Below are 26,372 nucleotides of genomic sequence, written 5' to 3' on the forward strand. Positions count from 1 at the left end.
ATTAAACTGGCACTTACAGCAAATATATTGTGGACCTGCATTTTCTGTATAGCTTTTAACTCCTTTTTTCAAAATCCTTCCCTTGCTTTTGGATAATTTATTTCTAAATATTTCACCTTATTATTTCATATTATCTGCATCATACTAAACCTTGCCCAACCCTTTAAATGTTAAAGGAAAAATATTAATCTATTTCCTAATGAGTATAATAAACCTTCATGTATAAATACTTTTTATGTTCAGCCTCTGTAAAGCCACCAGATAACCTGTAAAAAGTTTTAAAACGTGAATCAGAGCCAAGTTTTAAGAACTTAGCTATGAATGTCTGAGATCATTACCCATTTAATATAGTCCCCGCAAAGAATAACAGAATGTGTAAAATGAAATGAAGGTCCCTTAGAGTTTGAAATTCTTCTGGTGCACAATCCTGTCTTCTTTGTTCAAGAAGTTTGTAGTCATTTTCAGGATCCACTCCAGGAGCCAAAATTCTTAATTTAGGTACCAGGCAAACCATTCAGGGCAAAAAATACACGAAGAAGAACAACACCACGTCTAAGAGGACGCAGAGCCAGAGATCCAACCAGCAGGAATGTTTTGGTAACCGGTCTGCCCCGGACTGAGGCCACACTTTGTGGTTCTGCTGCGGCCTCTCGGCTTCACCCAAGCCTCGCCGCTCCCGGGGACCATCCCGACCATCTTCGGCCGCCGAGCCCACTTCCATCTTGCAGCAGTCGCTGCGCCACAACCTGAGTACTTTTTAAAAGGTAAAGGAGTTCTGAGACCAAGACGCTTGAGAACCATTACTTAGCAGCTTCCTCAGGAAAAGCTAATGTTCAGATTTTTTTGTCAGCAGCCTTTACACCTGAACACAGGATAAGGGGATATAAAATTCTTGGATCATATTTTCTTTTTGAAAATCTTGAAAATGCAGTTTCATTGTTTCTAGCATAAAATGATGCTGTAAAGAAGTCTGACACCAGTCTAATTTTCTTTTCCTTATAAATGACTAGTACTTTTTGTCTGGATGCTCAAAGGGGTTTTTCCTTATCTTTAAAGACTAATTTAATAGTTTTACTAGAAAATGTTTTGGTTTAAACTGTTCTGGGTCAGTTTTCTCCTATACACTGTAGGCCTTTGCAATATGTAGACTTAAGTCTTATTTCAGGAAAATTTTCTCAAAATTTTGTTTTAAATATTTGTTCTGATACATTGCTCTGGTTTTCCTTGTGAGGATAAATGTGTGTGTAAAATCTCTTTTGCTTGTTCTCTATATCACTTTCTCTTGAAAACTTTTATCTTTCTTTTTAGAAAAGCCATTCTCCTTTCAGCCCTTAAATGTGCTTTTTTTATTTCTGAAAAAAGTTAAAAAAAATTTTTCCTGAGACTGGTTAGTTCTCATTTAATACGCGACTCTTCTCTACCCGTATCACTTTTTAGCTTTTCTATTTCTGATTTATGCTTTTCTTGCAAATCACCTATTATTTTATTTCCCTTAAAAATATTAGGTTAAAGAAAGAGAGAAGAAAAAATACTAAGTTAAAGTTTTCATCTGCTTTGTGACCACATTTTTTCTAGTGTGTTATGTCTGCTTGAACATTATTAGGTTTATTTTCACCTTGTTTCCATAGCATGTATGGGATTAGATCATATTTCTTATTTGTTCCCAATCTTAAATGAGGTAGATTTTCCCGGACTATTAAGAAAACGCACTCTTGGGCTTCCCTGGTGGCGCAGTGGTTGAGAGTCCGCCTGCCGATGCAGGGGACACGGGCTCGTGCTCCGGTCCGGGAAGATCCCACATGCCGCGGAGCGGCTGGGCCCGTGAGCCACGGCCGCTGAGCCTGCGCGTCCGGAGCCTGTGCTCCGCAACGGGAGAGGCCACAACAGTGAGAGGCCCGCGTACCGCAAAAAAAAAAAAAAAAAAACGCACTCTTGCCTCTCGGCCCCGCCCACGCCTCGCTCAAGCTCTGGGCCCCGCCCACGCCTCTCACACAGCGCCGCGGGCCACGCCCAGCCTCTTGCCTCTCGTCGGTGCCAGGCTTGCTGTATATTTTCCCGCCATTTCTTGAGAACTGATTGATTTCGGTGAGATCCGAGGCCTTGTGGGATCACTGCGGCCAAACAGGTAGGGAATGTAGTTAAAAAAGAGCTACTGGTAAATCTGAGACTCTGCTAAATCTCCATCACCCCTAGAAATCAGACGAGTCTTGCCCTCACAAATCCTGTTAACAGCCCTTCTTTTAAAGGGTTCATTTGGTCAGCGCATTTGATTAAAATTGTTCTTGCTTCCCCTAAACAAACCAGGGCATATATAACTGTGACCTTTTCAGTAGTTCTTTAGACTCACTTTCTGGTAGAAGTTAGTGTATCTGTGAGCAACAAATAGGTATCTGAAGCTCATGCCTCTATGTAATGTCTTTGCATTGAAACGTTTATTCAGTAAGTTTTTATCGTGAATCTTGCCCTTATGTGACAAAAATATTACAGTGTGGCACAAACCAGCCAATATTCTTTGAGCAAATGTCTCCATAAACTACTTTAAAAATTTTTTAAAGAAAAGACTTCAAAAGAAAAAAGACTTCAGTGGGGAAAAATTTTACCTTCTGTTTTGATTTTTTCCCCCAATTTAATTTTAAATGAAATTAAACTAATATATATTACATTCTTGTAGTATATTCATGAAATTAAGCATAAATCTATTAAATGTATGAACTAATTACAGCTCTATGTGTCAGCTCTGTATTTTTTTTTTTTTTTTTTTTTTCGGTACGCAGGCCTCTCACTGTTGTGGCCTCTCCCGTTGCGGAGCACAGGCTCTGGACGCACAGGCTCAGCAGCTATGGCTCACGGGTCCAGCCGCTCCGCGGCATGTGGGATCTTCCCGGACCGGGGCACGAACCCGTGTCCCCTGCATCGGCAGGCGGACTCTCAACCACTGTGCCACCAGGGAAGCCCTCAGCTCTGTATTTTTTATGTCAGTGTCTTCATTTAAAATCTTACATTTCAGTGAATATCAGATACATCTTTTGAAAAATGATGGGGTTGGAAAAAATGTTAAATGATTTTCAAGATTCCTTCCAGATCTATGATTCTGAGTTTCTATGGAGTAGAAGGAAATGTGAAAAGCTGAGACATCATTCATAAACAATGTTTCCATTAGATAAAATGTGTCCCAAGTGGCTAATATGTGATCTTGTACATTTGGTCCACAACCTCCTCCTTGCTCCATATTGCTGTATCACAGGAAACTGTTAGGAAAGAAATAGATTTTTTTTAGGATTGTTTTTTCTAATTACAAATTAGTGCCTGAATTAATCCAGAAAAGTTAGAAAACAAAAAAAGTGTAAAGGCAACACACACACACACACACACACACACATGATCTCACCATTCAAAAAAAAAATCATCATTGTCCTATTACTCTTCTAGATATGTATACTTTTTCTCTTTAGAAAATGGCATAGCATAGTCTTCAGTCTGCTTTTTTCACTTCAGAGGTATACGTACTTCCTCACATCCAATTGGAATACCCATAATAATATGCCCACATCCCAGTAAGTTAGCAGAAACTAAGCAAACATTGTTAAGTAGATTTTGGAACAGCTATAATTATGTTATGCCCCAGGTTATTCTCTTTCTCTGCTGCAGAATGGATTGGTTTCACTGCAACCTGTGTTTCCGAAAAGATGGGGCCCATTTCTTTGTCACCAGCTGTGGCCATATTTTCTGTAAAAAGTGTTTGACTCTGGGTGAGTGATTTAACTGTTTTCAGATTCAGGCAAAAATGTTTTTAACCTAGAAATAATGATTAGCCATTTTTCTGTGTAACTTGGAATAAAAATCACTTAGTAGGCCGAAGGTGGTGTGTGTATAATAGGAAACTGTTGATTATGAAAATCGGAGGAATCCATAAAAGGAATGATTTAGCAAATGGACTATCTATTACTTGAATATCAAAAGGTGCTTGTCAGTGTTCTGAAGCCTGTGGCAGGGAAAGCCACAAGGTTATCAGACTGATCAGAGAAAAGAGAAAAAATAAAAATAATGAATAGAAATTGGGAAAGTGGTTGATAACAAGAGCCATTTCTAGTGGGAAGTAGTATAATCTGTGAAATCAATTTAATTAGAAATGTTGACGATGGCGATAGTGGTGGGTGATACCTTTGTGGTTTAAACAGTATTTTCATGTGTACCAATTTTATGTATCCTCACCACAATCCCAGGAGGTAATTATTAGTAGACCCATTTTACAAATGAGGAGCTGGTTCAAATAGGTGATTTGACCAAGTTCTTGCAGCTGTTAAGTCTTAGAAGAGACAAATTTAAGGTGTGTCTTTTTTTCTTAATGCTAAAATACTTACAAGATACGTATTATATTCTGTAGGTATGTATTCTGGGTAGTAGGTCCAGAAGAGGGACTTAGGATGTTTTGATCAGGGAAAATTTCATAGAAGAGGTGTTGCTTCAATAGAGTTTTGAGTAATAAACTGGAGTCTGCCAAGTGAATTAGGCAGGGAAGATCATTCTGGTTTAAGAGAACAGCATGTGTAAAGGAATACAACATCATTAAACTTAGTACAGGGAAGTACATGTGGTTGGGATTGGTAGAGCATAAAAGGATAAAGTAAGAAATGGTGAGAGATGAGGCTAGAGAGGTAGGTAGTGGCCATATGATGGAAGGCTCTATATACCAGGCTAAAGAACCTGAACTTTATCCTGCAGGTGATGGAGAGCTGTGGAAGTTTCTTTGTCTTGTCTTTTTCTTAAATAGAAGAATGATTTGCACTTGCTAGCTCACTCTGGCAATAATGTGGAAGGAAGACGGGGAAAAACTTCATCCCCAAGGAAAGAAGAGTCAGGTTAGGTAGCCTCTGGAGAAGCTTTTTCTCTATGTGAATCTCATGACCCTTTTAAGTTATCTGCTAATGTAACAAAGCTACTACTATGGTAACAGCAGCTCACTTTGGAGCGGTTTGTCTCGGTGAAGCATATGTCATGTGATGTTTTCTCCGGACATGGCATTTATCTTAATCAATAACCAGCACCACTACTAAAATTTTAACTTCACAGGAAGATTAGGAATTTTAATTTCCACATCTTTCAGATTGGGTTAATTAGAGAATGAGAGAGAGCTTCAAAACAATATCCAGGAATATTAGCAAAGTGAGAACAAGGCAGGACTAGTTGGAGAGTTTCTTATGGTGCCTAATGTGTGCCTACTGTCAGGTAGATAGAATAAAAAATAATAACTTAAAGTTGAGATCTTTGGTACTCTTCCCAGACTCTAGTAAATGTACACCCCTGTACTCCTGCTGGGAGGCTACTGTCCCTTGCCTGCAGAAGAAAACTGGGAATTTATAAAAAAGGGAGATGGGTAGAGGTACAGTGTGAAAGCCTTACTTCTCACCAACATACAAGTTTGAAACACTGATTTCGAGAATGGAGCTCAAGTCGATGTCCTTTTATAGCACAGTGACATTTTGAATTCAGTAAGAACCCTCTTTTCATTAGCTAGCCTACTTGACTCTTATCATGTACTTTAGGAAAATCTTACCTCATGCCCATGAGAACCAAACATTTTTTTCCCCTTTCCCCGCTAGAAAAATGTGCTGTTTGTGGAACTGCCTGCAAGTATCTGGCTCTTTCTGATAATGTAAGTTTTTCCTCCCCGTCACAAACAATCTTATCCCATTCCTGGTGTGTAGGAACTATACAAAGAATACAGTGGCTAAGAACTGAAATTTTGGGGGAATTCCCTGGTGGTCCAGTGGTTAGGACTTGGAGCTTTCACCGTGGGGGCTTGGGTTCAATCCCTGGTCAGGGAACTAAGATCCTGCAAGCCACGTGGCACGGCCAAAAAAAAAAAAAACTGAAATATTTTTTTAAAAGAAAGAAAAAAGGAACAAACAAAATGTGTAGATAGCAATTGAAAAAAAAGGAGGTAAACTAGAGATAAAAGAATTACTTGTGGATTTGTGACTACTGTCACAGAAGCACGAGGTAAGGATTAGGATATGTAGTATACATCTCCTAGCGCAATAGTGATCGCCCTCTTAGCACAGTGAAATAATACCTGGTGCTTTAGAAAGGATGCTATGTCTTTAACCATATTTGCCTGTATTTTATTTCATTCCATTGTGGATGTCTTACTCTCTTCATAGATGAAACCTCAGGAGAAGATGTACTTCAAAAGCCCCGTGGAGACAGCTTTGCAGTATTTTAGTCACATCTCTCAGGTATGAGAAATAAAAGTGAAGAAAATCTGATTTTCCAAGCAAGTTATAATTGCATCTTATTTCTTTTCCAGAGGTTCTCTTTAAACTGCATTCGTATATTTGTATACAATGGGGAGAAATTGGCTGCCCTGTTTGCTTTCTTCCCTGATGACACAAATCTCAACAGTTAACTTTTTACTCACCCAGAATCTGTGATAGGCTGTAAAAACTACTATGTAGCTGACATCGTGCCTTGTGATTCCTAGTTCTATTTAGTAATTTTTGAGGATAAAAAAGGTTCTAGAGAGCTTTGTCTTCTTTCTTCACACATTTAATGAATCTTCTAAAAATTGCTTTGAATATACAGGCCTGACCCTGCAAACAATGGATTTAGTAGCCAAACTTTCAAGCTTTTGCTTATAGACCTAAGTTCAAAAAGGGGTTTCTTGTTCTCCACTCTTATTTTTCAATAACCTCTCTTAGCAACACATATATATTTAATTCTTCAGTTAGTATTTATAATAGGTTGCCTGAATTTTGGAAGATATTTTTCTTTTCCTGATGCGTGATATGTTGTCATGCCATTGACTTGGTCAGGAGCAATAGAATTGTGGAAGGAAGTGAAGAGGAGACAGGACAACCATTTGAGAAAGTTCCTAAATTCTAAAAACTTTGGTTTTTCCCTTCCACTCTCCAGTTCTCCACCAAGATCATTTCATAGCCTCATGGGATTGCTATCTGGGCACATTTCTTGAGATTTTATCACTATTTTTCTTCTCTACTCTTCTCGTTCTTACGAGAATATTTTTTTATTAAACGTGAAGATGGTCCTTTGTCATGTTTAGCTGAAGATAGTAGATTTAATTTTTCTTTGGTGTCTCCCCCTCAGTCCTGACTCTGGAGATAGAGGAAGGGAAATTAAGGCTTTCATTGCATCCTGTTTTTAGCTGCTTGGGTGAACCATCATATTTGAGATACTATTTAACATTATGGGGAGATAAAATCCAGCTGAGACTCAAGGAGAAATGTAAACAAGGTCACATGAACAAGAGAAAGAGCAGACCTTTGGTTAATAACTAAACCAAGGGTTAGTTAATGATCAGTAGAGAAATTATATGTAGTCTGAATTCTACCCTGCCTAATCATGGGACCAATTACACATGGTCAAGTAATCAAGATAAAATACATGAAAAGGGTCAGTTAATCATCACTTGAGTGAAGTGCCCGTTTGGTGAAGTCAGCAATGTCTGAAAATGTGTTTTCCCAATCTGTGAAGTTGAATAACTGATCCAAGTAATGTCTAAATTGTCTCATTCAGGCTTCTGCTCATATTTTTCTTCCTCAGTCAGACCTTTACTGACTCTCATATCTCAAATAGCAGCCCCAAGTCTACTTCTTACCCTGCTTTATTTTCCATCATAGGTCTTATCTCTAACATTATATAATTTATTTATTGTCTGAATCCTGCACTGCTTTCCCTTAGCATAATGTGTTCAAGGTCTATCCATGTTGTAGAATGTATTAGAACTTCATTAGTACTTTATTCCTTTTTATGACCAAATAACACTCCATTATATAGCTGGATATACCTTTCGTGTATTCATTCATTCATAGAGGTACATTTAGGTTATTTCCACTTTTTGGCTATTATGAATAATGCTGCTATGAATATTTGTATACAAGTGTTTTTTTTTTTCTTCCTTTTTCTGCGATATGCGGGCCTCTCACTGTTGTGGCCTCTCCCATTGCGGAGCACAGGCTCCGGACACGCAGGCTCAGCGGCCATGGCTCACGGGCCCAGGCGCTCCATGGCACGTGGGATCCTCCCGGACCGGGGCATGAACCTGTGTCCCCTGCATCGGCAGGCGGACTCTCAACCACTGCGCCACCAGGGAAGCCCTGTATACAAGTTTTTGTGTGGACATATATTCATTTCTCTTGGATATATACATAGGAATTAGATCACTGGACCAAATGGTAACTCTATGTTTAACTTTTGGAACTGCCAGACTGTTTTCCCAAGTGCTTGCACATTTTACATTTTTACCAGCAGTGTATGAGGGTTTTGATTTCTCCATGTCCTCACCAACACTTGTTTTATCTGTCTTTTTTTTATAATAATCATCCTAGTGGTGTGAAGTGCTATCTCGGTGTGGTTTTGATTTGCATTTCTCTGATGATTAATGATGTTGAGCATCTTCTCATGTGCTTATTGGCTATTTGTTTGTCATCTTTAAAGTAATATCTATTCAGGTCCTTTGCCCATTTTTAAGTCGGATTGTCTTTTTATTATTAGTTGTAAGAGTTCTTTATATATTCTAGGTACAAGTCCTTCACTACATATGTGATTTGCAAACATTTTCTCCCATTTTGTTGGGCCCATCCACTTTAAAATTAAGAGGAAGTAACATAAATGTCCACTAAGTAAATACAAATAGGAAGAACAGACAACATCGAGCATCAAATAGAGTAGGAAATAAAGAGAGAGAAGAGGTTGAGAAAAAGAGAGGGAAAGATACAGGTTCACAAAAAAAGACAAATTCAGAGCAAAAGACACAAATGAAAATACAGAGAGACTTCCCCGGTGGGCCAGTGGTTAAGACTCTGCGCTCCCAATACAGGAGGCATGGGTTTGATCCCTGCTTGGGAACGAAGATCCCACATGCCATACGGCGCGGCCAAAAAAAAAAAAAGATAAACGAAAATACAGAGAAAGACTTAAAAAAAAAATTATTTATTTATTTATTTATTTATTTATTTAGGGCTGCATTGGGTCTTCGTTGCTGCATGCGGGCTTTCTCTAGTTGCAGTGAACAGGGGCTACTCTTGGTTGTGGTGTGTTGGCTTCTCATTGCAGTGGCTTCTCTTGTTGTGGAACATGAGCTCTAGGCACGCGGGCTTCAGTAGTTGTGGCTCTTGGGCTGTAGAGCGCAGGCTCAGTAGTTGTGGTGCACAGACTTAGTTGCTCCGTGGCCTGGGGGATCTTCCCCAACCAGGGCTCGAACCTGTGTCCCCTGCATTGGCAGGCTGATTTTTAACCACTGCATCACCGGGGAAGCCCAAGAAAGACTTTCATAAATTTAGTGTTGGGACTGACAAACTTTTTCTTGAAAGGTTAGTAAATATTTTAGGTTTTGCAGGCTATGCAACCTCTGTTGCAGCTACTCAACTCTGCTGTTGTAGCACAGAACAACAGCCACAGGCAATCTGTAAACAAATGGGTATGACTGTATTCCAGTAAAACTTTATTTACAAATACAGGCAGCTGGCCCTGATCATTAGTTGGCTGACTTGGAAGTCATATGTTTTGCTAACATACTTAAATAACTACCATATAAATCGTTTGAATAAAATCAGGTCAAGGCCTGATCTCATAAATAGATCAGATCAGTTTCCCATCCCTCACTTGAATTTAAAGACTGAACAACTGAGATAATCAATGGTGCCTTTGAAGAAAGGTTTTATTTAGTTGAAGATTATTTTACCTGAAAAGAAAAAGTTTATCTGTCAGTTTTTAAGACTTCTGAAACAGTGTAGTTGAGTTCTTTATCACTGCTGAGCAGGTCGAAGAACCTTAAGCCCCAGTGTGAGAGGCTTTGATCACAAACTGTGCAACCCAAAACTTAACTCCCTGGCTGTGCCACGTGGCTTGTAGGATCTTAGTTCCTCGACGAGGGATCGAACCTGTGCCCCCTTCAGTGGAAGCGTGGAGTCTTAACCACTGGACCACCAGGGAAGTCCCCTTGCTTTTGATAAGGAAGCATTTTTAGGATTCTTTTTTGCTCAAATCTCTTTGAGCACCAAGGTAGTTTTGGCACGTGGGTTAGTAGGTCTCTTGGCTATATATTGTATCTATCCGTAATACCTATTGCTCGCCAACCCTTTGCCATTTTAGATAACTCCCAGGATTGAGTGCCTTTTTTCTGCTTCTGCATTGTTCAAATTTTCTAAAATGAATATGTTTTACTTTTATTGAAAACAAGAACAACTTAAAAAAAATAGACTACAGTGAATTCTTATCTGTGTAGAATTAGCTTAGTTTGCTTTTGAGTAGAAAGGAAAGAGTGTAGAGACTATATAAATTTGGAAGTAGAATTCTTTAGTAAGGTGGCAAAAGCAACTTGCAAATTAGATGAGAACAAAAAGTTTATGACAAAAGTACCAGATCTAGGAAGGACCCAAGAAAAAAGGTTTACGGTGTGAGTAGGGAGGAAACAAATGAGACCTGAATACTGCTGTGTATTCAAAAGTAGAACCTGACAAAGCTAAAATACTTTCCACATATTAACTTTTGATCTGATTCAGTAATCCCATGATAGGCACATCAGTATATCAAATGGTAAATGAAAGCAAAAGATAAAATTATTTACCCATGGCCAGAAATAAAATTCAGGAATAGGTAATCTCCTGTGCCTCTTTGCCCTTTACTGTAGCAACATAAACAGCCTACAAGTGTCTATGTGTGAGTATCTTAGGGTAAGTAAATTGGTTACCAGTGCTCTGTAGAGCTAGGAATGTGGAAGCTGAGTCCAAGCTAATAGTAAACAAGTAAGGTCAGAACCAGTTCTAAGCTTGGAAACATTTTTTTGGTTGTCACTCTTCTTGCTCAAGATGAATGGTTATATTTTTAAAGGGTCATTCTATGTCAGAATGTTCTCATTAAGATATTAGGAAGGCACTTTTCTGGAAATGAAAAGCTTTGGCTTTCCCTAGTTTTAGGGAATCATGAGTTAGGTCAGATGCTCCAGAAGAAAATGATCAGTAATAGAGTATGAATTGATGGGTTTCCATTTGTTGCTACAAGTAAGGGGAAAGGAGTTATGGGGGTTGTATGTCAAAGGTCTGTTTTTCCCTAGTAGGTGTGGATTTTCCAGAAGAAGCAAACAGATCTCCTCATCGCCTTTTATAAGCATAGAGTTACCAACTTAGAAGCAGCCATGCAGGAGGCACAGCAAACACTGACAAACCAGGACAAGTAAGTGACGAATGAAATCACCAGAGAGCCTTTTTCTTCCATAGAAGCTGTAGCCCTTATTTCCTTATGGTTCCAAAGCCTAAAAATTGCTCCATGTGTGTTTATGTTTGTCTTGGTTAAGTCAGGTACAGAATTTTTGGTCTCTCAATCTCCATTTTATTTTATTTATTATTATTATTTTTAATATAAATTTATTTATTTATTTACTTATTTACTTTTGGCTGTGTTGGGTCTTCGTTTCTGTGCGAGGGCTTTCTCTAGTTGTGGCAAGCGGGGGCCACTCTTCATCGCGGTGTGCGGGCCTCTCACTGTCGTGGCCTCTCTTGTTGCGGAGCACAGGCTCCAGACGCGCAGGCTCAGTAGTTGTGGCTCACGGGCCCAGTTGCTCCGTGGCATGTGGGATCTTCCCAGACCAGGGCTCGAACCCATATCCCCTGCATTGGCAGGTGGACTCTCAACCACTGCGCCACCAGGGAAGCCCTCCATTTTATTTTTCTCTTTCTTCCCTCAAGGGGCCTTCCCTACTTTATAGCTTTCCCCTTTTACTTCCATCTGTCGAAAACTACTTCTTCAGAGAAATCAGACATGAATTTTTCACAGTAATAATGATGGCAGATTTAAAATGTTACCTCTAGGAGGGTGTGTTTTGGTTCTTTTTTTTTTTTTTTTTTTTTTGACTGCGTTGGGTCTTTGTTGCTGCACGCAGGCTTTCTCTAGTTGCAGCAAGCGGGGGCTACTCTTCATTGTGGTGCTGGGGCTTCTCACTGCGGTGGCTCCTTTTGTTGCAGAGCATGGGTTCTAGGCACACAGGCTTCAGTAGTTGCAGCACATGGGCCCTAGAGCGCACGGGCTTCAGTAGCTGTGGCGCATGGGCTCAGTAGTTGTGGCACACAGGCTCAGTAGTTGTGGCTCATGGGCTCCAGAGCGCAGGTTCAGTAGTTGTGGTGCACGGGCTTAGTTGCTCCATAGCATGTGGGATCTTCCCGGACCAGGGATTGAACCCGTGTCCCCTGCATTGGCAGGCAGATTCTTAACCACTGCGCCACCAGGGAAGTCCATGTGTTTTGGAAATCTTAAGCTAAAAGATGGAATCCCTGGGCCTCCCTGGTGGCGCAGTGGTTGAGAGTCCGCCTGCCGATGCAGGGGATACGGGTTCGTGCCCCGGTCTGGGAGGATCCCATATGCCGCGGAGCGGCTGGGCCCGTGAGCCATGGCCGCTGAGCCTGCGCGTCCGGAGCCTGTGCTCCGCAACGGAAGAGGCCACGACAGTGAGAGGCCCGCGTACCACAAAAAAAAAAAAAAAAAAAAAAAAAAAAAAAAAAAAAAAAAAGATGGAATCCCTGATGGAAATTTTCAGACATCAGCAGACCAGGGGAAAATGTGTGGAGAGGAAATGCAGTTCTGTGTAAACTTCTGAAATCATACCAAGTGACTGCTTATTTTGTCCACCTGATTCTTCTCACCACAAAAACCCTGCCATTGCCCCCCTGAATCACTAGATCTCTGACAGAAACACCTTGTATAGCGGCAGGCATCTCTCCGGAAGCATTAACTAGATGTTGATAATAAAAATCAGGTTTTTTATCCCACTGACCTGCTGGAGCTGATTGTTTCTTTTTCCATCTTTTGCCTAGAGAGCTGTCAGTCTTAAGGAAAGAGAATGGAGAACTGAAGAAATTGCTAGCCATCCTAAAGGTGAATGAAACAGATTTTCCATACTATTATTTTCTCTCTTACTTGGCCCATCTATCTAGCTGACTGAATAGAATTAGTGTTTCCTAACCTTTTTCACATCATGGCTGGTAATAACTGATAATATTTGTACAGCAAGCACACTGTAGTAAATGGACGAGGCCACAGAAGACCTTGGAGGGATGAAACGACAAAATCTATCACAGTGGTAACCTATTCTCGAATATCAGTGAGTCATGGCATAACACATGGGAAGCTCTCTTATAGAAGAGATATCTGTGGTAACTTAAAATTTGTCTTCAAGAATCCCAAGGCACCTCAGGACCTTACCTGTCCCTCAAACTCTATTTCCTGGACATTTGTCTCTTCCCAAGATTGTCCTTTGTGTTTATATAATGTTCCTTTTGATCTTACTCTTTTAACTCTTCTAGCACATTGTAATCCTGTCGTTTTCCTTGCTCTCCCCATAGGCTCTCTATATTTCCCCACATGTATCAGTCTACAGGATTCCCAATATGTTTTTGTGAAGAGGAACTAAAATTTTCTCCCCCCAAAGCTAATAATTTTCTGAGGAAGCACTCACTGTTGCTGTTTTTTCTTCTATTGGGCATCTTAGTAACCACAACTAGAGGACATTGCAGCTTAGCTATCTGACGAGTAAGATCCATTGATTGGGACCATTGAGCTACAGCTTCCTTCACTCCCATTTTTTTCACCTACAGGAATCTCCAAGTTGGTACCAAGGAAGCAGGTCAGTTTTATCAGGCCCCATACCATCCCTCTTTGAAAATTTCTATCCTTTCTTTTTTTTAATTGGAGTATAGTTGCTTTACAATGTTGTGTTAGTTTCTGCTGTACAGCAAAGTGAATTCTATCCTTTCTTGGCACTTGGCTGTAGCTCCTGTGTGGGCTCTGAGGTGGAGGGAATGGTTTATGAATTCATCTTTCACTTCTCCAAGAAAGAGCTCCTCACTGAAAAGTGCTGAACTAAAATCTTGGATGAATGCTCACCCTTGACCGTCACCTTATGAAATCCTACTCACCCCTCAAAATTGAACTCATGTGTCATATCCTCTGTCAGCACTTTATTAGGCAGAGTTAGATGTTCTATTATATCAATTTATTCAATAAATATTCATTAAGTACCTACTGATGGTGAAGCACTGTGTTAGGTGTTGGGTGTACATCACCGATTATTCTAATTGTACATGTCTGTACCCTACCAGTTATTATATATTTTTAATATCAGCTCTGCATTGGTGGATTAAAAAGACATGGCCCCTGACTCACAGAAGCTAGAGTCTAGTGTTCTATCATACTTCCCTACTTCTGACATACCCATTATAACACTTATGTTGCTCTTTTTCTTTTTGTCTCTCCCACTAGCCTGTGAGCCTCTCAAAAATAGGAACCATATTCTAGTTATCTTTGTAAGTTCAGGATCTAAGACATATGAGCACTAAATAAACATCTGTGGGTAGATGGAAGAGGGGATGGAGGGAGTGAGGGAATGGCAGATGTATGAATGGATGGACAGATGGATATATGTAAAGTTGAGAGTACCTGGTAAGGCACTACGGGAAGAAAGAAAGAAGGACTTCAGAACTTCTATTATGGGCAATAGAGAAGTGGAGAAGATTTCATTTAGGGAATTGGAGAGCCAAGGGGTCCCATATGGAAAGCTTGCTTCCGTATTTTGGGCTAATACCTGTAATACATGATTAGTAAGCAATTTGTGCTCAGAGAGGAGGCTGTTATTTCTGTAAATAATGACCTGATTGATCCTCTAAGGTAGCACTAAGTTCTGCTTAGAGAAAATAGAGCTGCCTTTTTTTTTTTTCCTTGCAGGTCAACCACACCTCGACCAGTGGGCATTACTTCTCCATCACAGTCAGGTAGAGACCATGTTTTGCCCAAATATCTGCGTGAGATGAGTAAACATCCTTTTCCCATGTGGAAGATGGTTTCCTCTCAGAAAGTATAATGTGATTTTCCGAATCTTATGTATGATATGAAAAGGCCGTACTCCTGGACACTCACTTGCAACATGTAGGCTAGGCAAAGCAGGGCACATCATTGATGGCAACTTTTCATTCTGCATTTTATTCCCTTTCAGTTACTCCACGACCCAGTTCTCAGCATAGCAGCCAAGTGGTCAGGTGAGTAGAAAGCTACACAGCAGCATTAGAACTGTTGGCAAAAGATGCAAGATGAAAGAAATGCCTAGATACGGCTGAGACAGGGACTGAGGAGACTTTATGTCTGTGTAAAAGTTTAATACCAGGTTTGTTTTTTCCTTTTTGTTTTGCCCTATACAGTCGGTCCTCCTCAGTGGAGTCTATCCCTTATAGAAGGGCTGGCTTTAGTAACTTGGGACAGGTAAGAAATATTCACATTATCTTTTCAGATTGAGATTTCTAATGCTAAATTAAAGCCAAGATTAAAGCAAGAATATTAAACTTATATTGGTTTTGGCATGAATTATCTGATGCCTTGCCTGGACTCTCTTTCAGCAATTCAGACCTGATGTTAGAAGCTGACCTAATTCATGACTCGGAATGAATAGGGGTGAAAATAGTGGACTGCATTAACAGTGTCCATCATGTTCATTTTGGAAGGAATAAAGTGTGGATCTTTCCTGGAGTCACATACCCACTCTGGGAGAAAAACATATGCTTCAGCGTATAGCCATAGCATGAAATATGGAAGCCAGAGAATCAGGATATATTTATTAATGTTTACTTTTTGTCCCTCAGGGAGCCAGAGCGCTGCAGGGAAGGAGCACTCCAAGAGACTCTTTTACTGGTGAGAGGGGCAGGGTAGGGGAAGGAGTCAGAAGCCAACACATTCTGAGCAGATACCAGCAGATTTCTGGTTTTCTGTGCATAATACAATGCCATTTTACTTTTTCTCCAGACAGTGGTTCCAGGTATCCAGATACAACTTTTCAAATAATGATATTTCTGTTCTTAAACTGATAAGGGGAAAATTGAAACTTGAGTATTAGAAAGTCACTGAAACCCTCTGGTCAGGAGACGGAAAGTAACTTTTAAGTAAAATAATTGACCTGGATTTTAATTGCCACAAGATGGCAGTAGAAGTTAGATCTAAAAGAAAGATTAACTAGATGCCAATGTTAGCCTGAAGGGTATCTGGCTTTTTCACTGTGTATCAAACACAAAAATATTCCAGTGAAGAAATATTTTGGTTCCACCCACTTAATTTCTTGTCTCTTTCCCCTTAGAACTATTACTGTTATTACTGTTTTTCAAGGCATTAGTCAGTCCATAGAGTATACTTGGAGAGGATTTCCCTTTCTTTCCCAAGAGGCAATTTTGAAATTCACAGATCTCTTCTTGGATAACCATTTTTGAAATTCACCAGATAGCCTCCCTCCAGTTCTTTCCTATTCACCCCTTTGAAATACGTAGGTGCTCTAGCCAATTTATTTCTGTCAGGTTAGTAGTAATACTCTCTTTTATTCCTGATTTTAGTTATTTGAGGCTTTCTTCTTTTTTCTTGGACAGCCTGGCTAAAGATTAGTCCATTTTTTTAACAGTTCTAAAAAGGAAATTTATTTAAAAAATTTTTTTAATTAAAGTATAGTTGATTTACAGTATCATCTAAGTTTCAGGTGTACGGCACAGCAATTGAGATATATATATATATATATCCGTACCATCTTCCAGAAAAAAATCAAATGAACTTTTTGGCCAACCCAATACAGACATATACATACATATGTATGTATATTTATATAACTGAATCTATATATATATTTTTTTCAGATTCTTTTACCTTATAGGTTATTATATAACATTGAGTATAGTTTCCTGTGCTATACAGTAGGTCCTTGTTGGTTATCTGTTTTTTTTTAAATTAATTAATTTATTTATTTATTTTTGGCTGTGCTAGGTCTTCGTTGCTGTGTGCGGGCTTTCTCTGGTTGTAGTTAGCAGGGGCTACTCTTCATTGTGGTGCTCTCGTTGCGGTAGCTTTTCTTGTTGTGGAGCATGGGCTCCAGGTGCGCAGGCTTCAGTAGTTGTGGCACGTGGGCTCAGTAGTTGTGGTGCGCGGGCTGTAGAGCACAGGCTCAGTAGCTGTGGTGCGCGGGCTTAGTTGCTCTGTGGCATGTGGGATCTTCCCAGACCAGGGCTCAAACCTGTGTCCCCTGCACTGGCAGGCAGATTCTTAACCACTGTGCTGCTAGGGTTATCTATTTTATAGATAGTAATATGTATGTGTTAATCCCACCCTCCTGATTTATCCCCCACCCCACCCCACAGGATTAGTCAATTTTGTTTATCATTTCAAAGAGCCATCTTTTGGTTTTCTTGATTTTTCTCTATTATTTTTCTATTCTCTATTTCATTTATTTCTGCCCTAATCATCTTCTTTCCGTCTGCTTTTGGGTTTAGTTCTCCTCGTTTCTTAAAGTGGACGGTAGCATTATTGACTTGAGATCTGCTTTTTTAATATAGACCTTTACAGTTATAAATTTCACTCTGAGCACTGCTTTCACTGCATCCTTTTAAGTTTTAGTATGTTGTGTTTTTGTTTTCATTCATCTCAAAGTTATTTTCTAACTTCTGTGATTTTTTTTCTTTGACCCATTAGTTACTTAGCAGTGTTGATTATCCACATAATTGTTAATTCCCCAAATTTCCTCCTGTTAATTGATTTTAATTTAATTTCATTGTTGTTGAACAACATACTTTGTATGGTTTAGGTCCTTTTAAATTTATAGCCTAAAACATTGTCTATCCTGGGGAAAGTTCCCTGTACACTTGAAAAGAATGTGTGTAGTCTGCTGTTGTTGGGTGGAGTGTTCTATAGATATCTGTTAGATTTAGTTGGTATATAGTGCCATTTAAATCTTCTGTTTTCTTGCTGATCTTCTGTCTTGCTGTTTTATCTATTATTGAAAGTGGGGTATTGAAAGCTCTATTGTTGTTGAATTGTCTATTTTTCTCTTCAATTCTGTCAGGTTTTGCTTCATGTATTTTAGGACTTTGTTGTTAAGTTCATATATAAGTGTTATATCTTCTTGATGGGTTGACCCTTTTGTCATTTTGACCTTTGTCTCTAGTAACAAGGTTGTCTTAAAGTGCATTTGTCTGATATTACCCATTCCAGCTCTCTTTTGTTTACTGTTTGCGTGGAATATCTTTTTCCATCCTTTTACTTTAAACCTATATGTGTCTTTGAATTTACAGTGAGTCTTTCAGACGATGTATAGTTGGATCTTTTTTCACCATTTGGCCAGTTTCTGCCTTTTAATTGGAGAGTTTAATACATTTACATTAATGTAATTATTACTAAGGAAAGTCTGTTTCTGCCATTTTGCTATTTGTTTTCTATGTGTCTTTTTTTATTTTGCCACACCACACAGCATGTGGGATTTTAGTTCCCTGACCAGGGATTGAACCTGGGCCCCCTACAGTGGAAGCGTGGATTCTTAACCACTGGACCACCAGAGAAGTCCCTGTTTTCTATATGTCATATGTATGTTTTGTGCCTCACTTCCTCCATTTTTGCTGTCTTTTGTGTTAAACAGCTATTTTCTAGTGTACCATTTTACTTTCTTTCTTGTTTCTTTCACTATATTTTTTGTTATTTTCTTAGGGATTATAATTAACATCATAATTTATAACAGTCTAGTTCAGATTAATACCAAACTTAATTTCAACAGTATACAAAAGCTTTTCTCCTATATAGTTCCATTCCCCTCTCCATTCCATTGTGCTGTTATTATATAGATTATATCTTTAAAAATTGTGTTCTCATCAACATAAATTTATAATTATGTTTTATGCAGTTGTCTTTTAAATCAGATAGGAGGAAGTTACAAAAATACACTTATACTTTTATGTTTATCAATGTAGTTATCTTTACCAGTGATATTTATTATTTCTTCATGTAGATTTGAGTTACTGTCCGGTGTCCTATCACTTAAGCTTGAAGGACTCTCTTTAGTATTTCTTGTAAAGCAGGTTTGGTAGTGATGAATCCTCTTAATTTTGACACTCATCTGGGAGTGACTTAATTTATCCTTCATTTTTGAAGGATAGTTTTGCTGGATTCAAAATTTTTGATTGACAGGCTTTCAGCATTTTGAATATGTTATCCTCCTATATTCTGGCCTCCATGGTTTCTGAGGAGAAATCAGTGCCAATTTTATTGAGAATCCCTTTCATGTGATGAATGGCTTCTCTCTTGCTGCTTTCAAGTTTCTTTTTTTGCCTTTAGCTTTCAACAGTTTATGATGAGTCTAGGTGCGGATCTCTTTGATTTATCCTCTTTGGGATTTGTTGATCTTCTTGGATGTATAGATTAATGTTTTCATCTAATTTGGGAAGTTGTCAGCCATTATTTCTTCAGATAATTCTTTCTGCCCTTGGTCCTCTCTTTTCTCCTTCTGGAACTCCCATTTTGCACATGCTGGTGTGCTTGATGGTATTCCACCAAGGTCTTTGAGGCTTTGTTCATTTTTCTTCATTCCTTTTTCTTTCTCTTCTTCACACTGGATAATCTCAATTGATTTATCTTCAAATTTGCTGATTCTTTTTTCTGACTTCATATCTCTAGTGAAGTTTACATTTTAGTGATTGTACTTTTCAATTCCAGAATTTATATTTGCTTCTTTTTAATATAATATTTCTTTATTAGTGTTCTCTATTTGATGAGACCATTCTCATACTTTTGTTTGGTGCTTTAGACACGGTTTCCTTTAGCTAACTGAACATGTTTAAAATAGCTGATTTAGGGACTTCCTTGGCAGTCCAGTGGTTAAGACTGTGTTTCCACTGCTGGGGATAGGGGTTCGATCCCTGTTCAGGGAACTAGGATCCCGCATGCCTGTCAACGTGGCCAAAAAAAAAAAAAAAAAGAACCGCTAGTTTAAAGTCTTTGTCTTTAAAATCCAATGTATCTGGGCTTCCTCAAAGACAGTTTCTATTGCTTGTGCTTTTTTCCTTTACATAGGTCATACTTTCTTGTTTCTTTCATGCCTCATAATTTTTTGTTGAAAACTGGACAGCTAAATAATATAGCATGGCAACTCTAAGAATCAGATACTTCCTCCCTTCCCAAGGTTTGTTGTTGTTGTTGCTGTTTGTCATTGTTTGTTTAGCGACTTTCTAAAACTGATTCTGTAAAATCTGTATTCTTTCTCGTGTGGCCACTGAAGTCTCTATTTGGTTAGCTTAGTGTTCAGCTAATGATTGGACAGAGCTTTCCTTAAACACCTAGTACCAATAAATCCTTCAGTGTTTGCTGAGGGACTGTGTGTTGGGGTGCACCTTCAACACTCAGCTGACGACTGTGCCTTAGCTTTCACTTTCTGCTTGTATGACCTCAAGGTAGTCCCAAGGTGAGAGCTTAGGGCCTTTTCAATCTTTCCTGAGCATGCACACAGCCCTGTGCATGCACATGGCCTAGATTCCCAAGAACTTGTTGTTCCTTTTCAAAATCCCGGTGGACAGGTCATTCCACAGCTTTTCCTTTTATGCTTTTTGGTTAGCCTATTGTTTGCCCCAACTGATATTCACCTCCTCAGGCAGCCTAAACAAGTGCCTCTAATTATTTGCAACAAACACTCCTGGAGAAAAGGCTTTTCATACTTGGTGAACTCTTAAGCTCCAAGTCCTGGTAAGTTTGGCTCCAAGTCAGGTCAAATAAAGGCAGCCTTGCAAGTGAAGTCTTCCAGTGAACAGCTAGGCAGGTCAAGTATGACAATTCTCTGGGAATGAGGTTTTGAAAGAGCTCCAACCCCATTCCATCCCCTATGATGACTGCCAAACTGTTGATTTTCAAGGCTACCATGGAGCTGGAGAGGGAGAAATGGGAATAGGGCAAGTTAAAATGTCACAAAACTCACTGTTCTTACTCACATTCAGCTATTTTTCTGGAATAAACGTTCCCCAGATTGCTAAAAGCCCTTTGTTAATTTCCAGAATTCTGAAGAAGTTGATTCTGACAATTTTTGCCAGTTTTCTCATTCCTTTTATGGAGAGAATCTGTGGAGGTCCTTACTCTACATTTTTACTGCTGTCACTCCCAGCCAATTTAATGACCCTTTGTCTTTAGCCATCCTTTCTGATAATCTTCACCTTAGAGGGGAAACCAAGGCACAGATACATTAGAGTGCAACAAGGCAGTGATGGATCCTTGACCATAAACTCATGAAAGGGAGAGGAAAGCACCTTTATGATCCACTGCTAGGTGACTTGTGGGCTTTTTCACTTGCCATTAGCCCCCAAGTCTAACATATATACCAAAATCTTTGATCCCCTGTTCCTTTGCCCTGGCCTCCCAAATACCTGGATCTCTTCTTGGTTCATGAATTATCTCATAGGCTCATTTTTATGCTTTTCAGAAACCCCTTCACCAGCTTCCACTCACAACCTATCTTATAGGTAAGTAATACTGCTTCCTTTCACTTGAGATCTGTTCCCACTGACATTCTGCCAGCAGCCCTGTGGTTACTTCTCCAATGGCCTATACCACTGAAGTTTATAATCTACCTTGTAAACAAAAGAGAAGGTTGAACAGTACTGTGTCTAACATACATCTGAATTACTTAATTGTATTCTGAGTTGCAAGCAGGGGATTCATTTCCTCTCTGGTTTAAATGTGTAGGCCCTTCCCTTACACATGGCTTTTACTTTAACCTTTCCTTTTCTCTGCTGATGCTTTTATTTCCCCTCCTTAGACCTTCATCTGCCTCCTCTGGACAGGGGATTTTTTCTTTCAGACCATCCCTAAGTGGTGGGGATTCAGGTCAAACAGGAGTCCTCACCCCCAATAATTCAGGTAAGTTAAATAACATTCCCAAAGGAGTGGAGCTTCAACCATTGACATATACACTAAAATGAAGGTTTTCAAGGGGCAAAGAAGTTGGGATTTTTATACCCCAGCCCCTGAAAAAAGCACTGTCTCAAGTGTGACTCCTTAATATTCTTTAAGAGTTACCCCATTTCCTTCACAGTGAAGGCAGGCTTTGGATTGTGCCTAAATATCACTCATCCTGTCACCAGGACTAGAGTTCTGCTCTTTAGCCAGAAGGTTGGCCTGTAGAATTAAACTGGCTTTTTGTTTGTTTCTTTTGAGATCCCTATGTTGCAGCATTGCTGGGAGCTTAGTGCTGAATGAGAATGATAAAACCAGCATTATTTTTTCTCCTCATGTTTTCCCAAAAGGTACCTCTGCTACCAGTCCTTGTGATAAGGGGCTGTCATCTTTCATAGCTCACCAAAATCTTTATATTGTCTCTACATCTTTCTGCTCATAGTTAAACTCAAATCTCAGACCTCTGTGTCACCACCCCATCCTCACAGTAAAAGAATGGACTTTATAACCCACCTCTTGAATTGCTTAGCTAACAGTCTTTTCCCTTCTGAGTAGTGTACTGCAGATTAAGAACCACTTATTTATCCTGATGCATAAATAACAATACTGAGAAACTGCCCCAGGTAGTTATCTTTCACTATTTAATTCCATCTTCCAGGTCAGAGGGAGAGCAGAACCACACTAGAGGGTCTTCCTGGTTTCCAGCTACCAGCCCTACAGGTGAGCCCTGGCCAGTCTAACTGGTCTGCTCATGAAAAACTCACACAGTTAGGCCTGCACACTTAATGCCTCATTCTGGTCTCTTGTTAAAGTGATAGAATATAACCAGTGGAGAATGATGTGGTTTCAAGTGTGGTAACCACAGGTACACAGTTTTCCAGAGTGGTGTCACTCTGATAATATGACTGTCAGATTACCTTCCTGGTTTGGGGTTTAAAAATTAGGTCACACTGGGCTTCCCTGGTGGCGCAGCGGTTGAGAGTCTGCCTGCCGATGCAGGGGACACGGGTTCGTGCCCCGGTCTGGGAAGGTCCCGCATGCCGCGGAGCAACTGGGCCCGTGAGCCAAAATTGCTGAGCCTGCGCGTCTGGAGCCTGTGCTCCGCAACGGGAGAGGCCGCGATAGTGAGAGGCCCGCGCACCGCGATGAAGAGTGGCCCCCGCTCTCCACAACTAGAGAAAGCCCTCGCACAGAAACGAAGACCCAACACAGCCAAAAATAAATAAATAGATAAAGCAAACTGTCAACAAGTAAAAATAAACACTATAAAAAAAAAAAAAAAGAAAACTAGATTCATATAAAAAAAAAAAAAATTAGGTCACATAGTAATGAAAGGTTTTAAACTGAGAGGTCTTGGCCAGGGTGAACTAAGGATGTGGACACAAATGACATTCCCAGGAGTTTCACAGAAAGGGATTTTCAATGGAATATATATTTTGGATAGAGGTACTGCTTGAACTAGGAAAAACCATTTTCATTTCTCCAAAGAGCAACAGCAGAATAATGTTTTGTAAATTTATGAGACTATGATTCTGATCCAGGAAACAAGAGGAAAAGAGCATGGGAATGAGAAGAGAGGTTTGTAAGGAGCTCTATTAAATGAAAAGTCCAGTCTTGCCTTTTAAGTTCACTTTTACACCTTGGGTTTTGAGGATATTTAGGCCAAGCTCCTGGTGACCTACTAAGGTAGGTAAATATTTTGCTCTCATGTTCCAAAATTCCCTTTATTTTCATCAGCAAGGAATTAGGGTCTAAGCCTTAACAGACAATGCTGGGGAAATAACATCCCTCTAAGACCCTTGTAAATGGAGGGATTAATCTACAGGTGAAAAAAAGACTTAAGAGACATATAAACCATCTGCAAATAAATGGCCTCCAGTTGGATCTTGATTGGAACAAACTGTAAAAAACCATTTATGAGACAGTTGAGGAAAATTGAATACTTAGTGGACATTTGATATTAAGGAATTGTTAATAGTGTTCTTTTTGTAGGCATGATGCAATTGTGGTTATGTTTTTTAAAATAGTCTTTATCTTTTGGAGATGCATACTAAAATACTTATGGATAGAAAATTAAATGATTGTCTGAATTCTGCTTTAGCTTAATCTAGTGGAAAGGGGCAGTGTGAGAAAGTAGAAATGAAAGAAAATTGGCCATGAGTTAATTGTTGAAGTTGGGTGATGAGTACATGTGAGTGCATTATACTACTGTTTTTGTATTTTTTGAAAATTTCCATAATAAAGTTAGAAAGAGTTATTGAAGAAAGTACCACTTCCCCAGAGGCCTAAGAACTCTGCCTCCCTGGTAATCATCTCTGGGTATGGTAGTCATGTTCCAGGCTTCCCAAAACTGTTTGATTTTCAAATATTCGGCTTTATCACCATAAACCACGGAAATGCTCCAGTTTCATAAGTAGCAACAAAGCCTTTGTCACATTAGATGTATCAAATCTTAGTTTGGAAAAGTTAGTTTTCATGAAATGGAGAAAACTATGGGGAAGCAACAGCAGCGGTTTACTGTCACGATAAACTTCATATAATGACTTGAGAGGGCCTTACTTGCCCTTTTTGTTACAAACACCCTTAACTGCCTTCCTGTCCTGTGCTGCAGAATCTCTACCAACAGAGGCAGATGGGATTAGCCAGGGGGAGAGAAGCATGGAACACTCCCAGATAGACCATCTTCAAGATCTGATCTATACATACTGCTGAAGGACGGACGGTAGCATCTCATACTCATTTAGGTGTGATGGCCTTGGACAATGTACCCCTACCTTGTTTCCTGGTTTCACTCTGTACCTTCTCTCTCTCAATCTTAACCTTATACACCCTGTATTACTTCCTATGAAAATGGTCAGGTCAGAGCTTCAGGAAGATGTTTATATCTCTCCCACAAGATACAGATAGCTCCCTTATTTCCTGCAACTTGAAACAAGGTTATAAAAACAATTCTTGGCATCATTGGGGGTGGGCGGTGGGGTGATATACTTATTAACCATGTTTTATTTCTGGATTTCACTTTTTAGCTTTGGATATATTCTCCCACTGCCGATGTTAACAAGCCACAACACTGTTCCTTGCCCTAATTTATTATACTTTTTCTATTTGCCTATTGTTTCCTCTGTGCCTAGTTACTATTAAGTATGTTGATTTTCCTTTCTGTTTGGTAATGGTTGGAGACACAGGCTTACTAAAGTACACAGATAATGAAATAAAGAGGATGTCCTTTTATTGCTACTGCAACTCTATTGGTATTACAAGCTCTCAAATGGTGGAATGGGCAAAGAACACTACCACTGAGATCAAACATTTATTCTTCTTTGGGTACTAAGGGGTAGAAACGAGGGATTAAATGGGTAGGCCACTGGCAGGCATACCTTAAGCAAAAACATTGGAAAAATGTAAAGATAGCATCTGCCAGAAATAAATTTGGTCTTGGGAATGACCTTGTAGCTGAATAGGATCCCACTACCCTTTCTGAAACTGAATTTATTTTAAAGGCATTTCTAAACTCCCTCTCTTCTGAGCAAGAGCCTGTGCTGTAGCAGGTGCAGAAAAAAGTCTGCCTAGTGATAGATATTGATCTACTAACTTTTCAAGTTTTTGTTCTTTTACTTTGCCTCAGTATATCCTGCCGCTTCAAAAATAAATAAAAAGCACACTAAATCAGAAAGTTAATGGATTTGGCTCCATTTATCTCTAAACCATAGAAGTGGCAAAGTGGAGGTGAGAGAAACAATTTTATTTTTGGCCTTTTTATTATTATTCTAGCAATTTGGGGCTTTCCACTTTTTTATTTCTAGATGGTTAACCCACTGATACCTTTATATTTGACCCCAACTGATGAAAACCATTCTAAAACATCAATTAATTCAGTTAAGGACCATGGTCCCTCTGTCTCCAAGACAGATTGTATAAAGTGAGGGGAAAGTCTCTTTTCTGGACACATTAAACCAACACCAAAAAGATAAAAAAATCAGTCTCTGAAAAAAAAAATCAGTCTCTGTCAAGCTAGGCAGGAGGGACTGTCAGGTTTGTAAAACCAAACCTGGAACCTACTTGCACTGTCCTTCTGAACAGTAGAAACCATTCCCTCTCCTCTCTACCCCTCAGTAATTCTAATTCTACTTTTTTTTTAAAGGACATCTCCCCTAATTCCCACCTCCAATAAATATCCAGTCTAAATTATTCTCCACCCAATTATTAAACTTTTTCACACGCTCCGGGGGGAAGATTTACCCTGAGACAAATAGTGAACAGAATGGGGGTTTTGGAAAGATAAAAAGGTACAAGGCATAGTGGTCCAGTATTAGAAATGAAAACATTCTGCTCCCTGTGTGACTCAATAAAGCAGCAGGAAAACATATAAAGTCAAGCTGGTATAAGGAAGAGGAAATATTTGTGATTGACTGGGACGTACTGAGATTCTTGGCTGCATTATGTGTGGACTTGTGCTCAGAGAGAAAAGAAGGGGTGCAAGGCAGCCTTATACTCCAAGGAAAATGGTGGGGTGGGACTGGGGGATGTACTGGAATCTTTACTCCTCCTTTCTAGTCCTCCATAGATGTAGGCCAAAGCCTGGCCTCTCTGTAGTACACTAAGGGGAAAGAACAGCCGATACGAGGAGAGCAAGAGCCTTT

General features: G+C 39.5%; 1 protein-coding gene across 1 annotated transcript; it reads left to right on the forward strand.

The window, feature by feature from the left end:
- Window positions 1-3,637: 3,637 nt before the first annotated feature.
- On the forward strand, window positions 3,638-24,409 carry RNF212B (ring finger protein 212B; the record flags this gene model as incomplete). Its single annotated transcript, XM_079699970.1, has 14 exons — window positions 3,638-3,749; window positions 5,601-5,653; window positions 6,162-6,236; window positions 11,075-11,190; window positions 12,825-12,885; window positions 13,605-13,633; window positions 14,731-14,777; window positions 14,999-15,041; window positions 15,201-15,261; window positions 15,639-15,687; window positions 21,260-21,299; window positions 21,596-21,696; window positions 22,391-22,452; window positions 24,344-24,409. The coding sequence occupies exons 1-14, from the start codon at window positions 3,650-3,652 to the stop codon at window positions 24,407-24,409; spliced, it is 903 nt and encodes a 300-aa protein (XP_079556096.1). The 5' UTR covers window positions 3,638-3,649.
- Window positions 24,410-26,372: the final 1,963 nt, after the last annotated feature.

The sequence above is a fragment of the Hyperoodon ampullatus genome (assembly GCF_949752795.1).
Source record: "Hyperoodon ampullatus genome assembly, chromosome: 3".
Taxonomy (NCBI): domain Eukaryota; kingdom Metazoa; phylum Chordata; class Mammalia; order Artiodactyla; family Ziphiidae; genus Hyperoodon; species Hyperoodon ampullatus.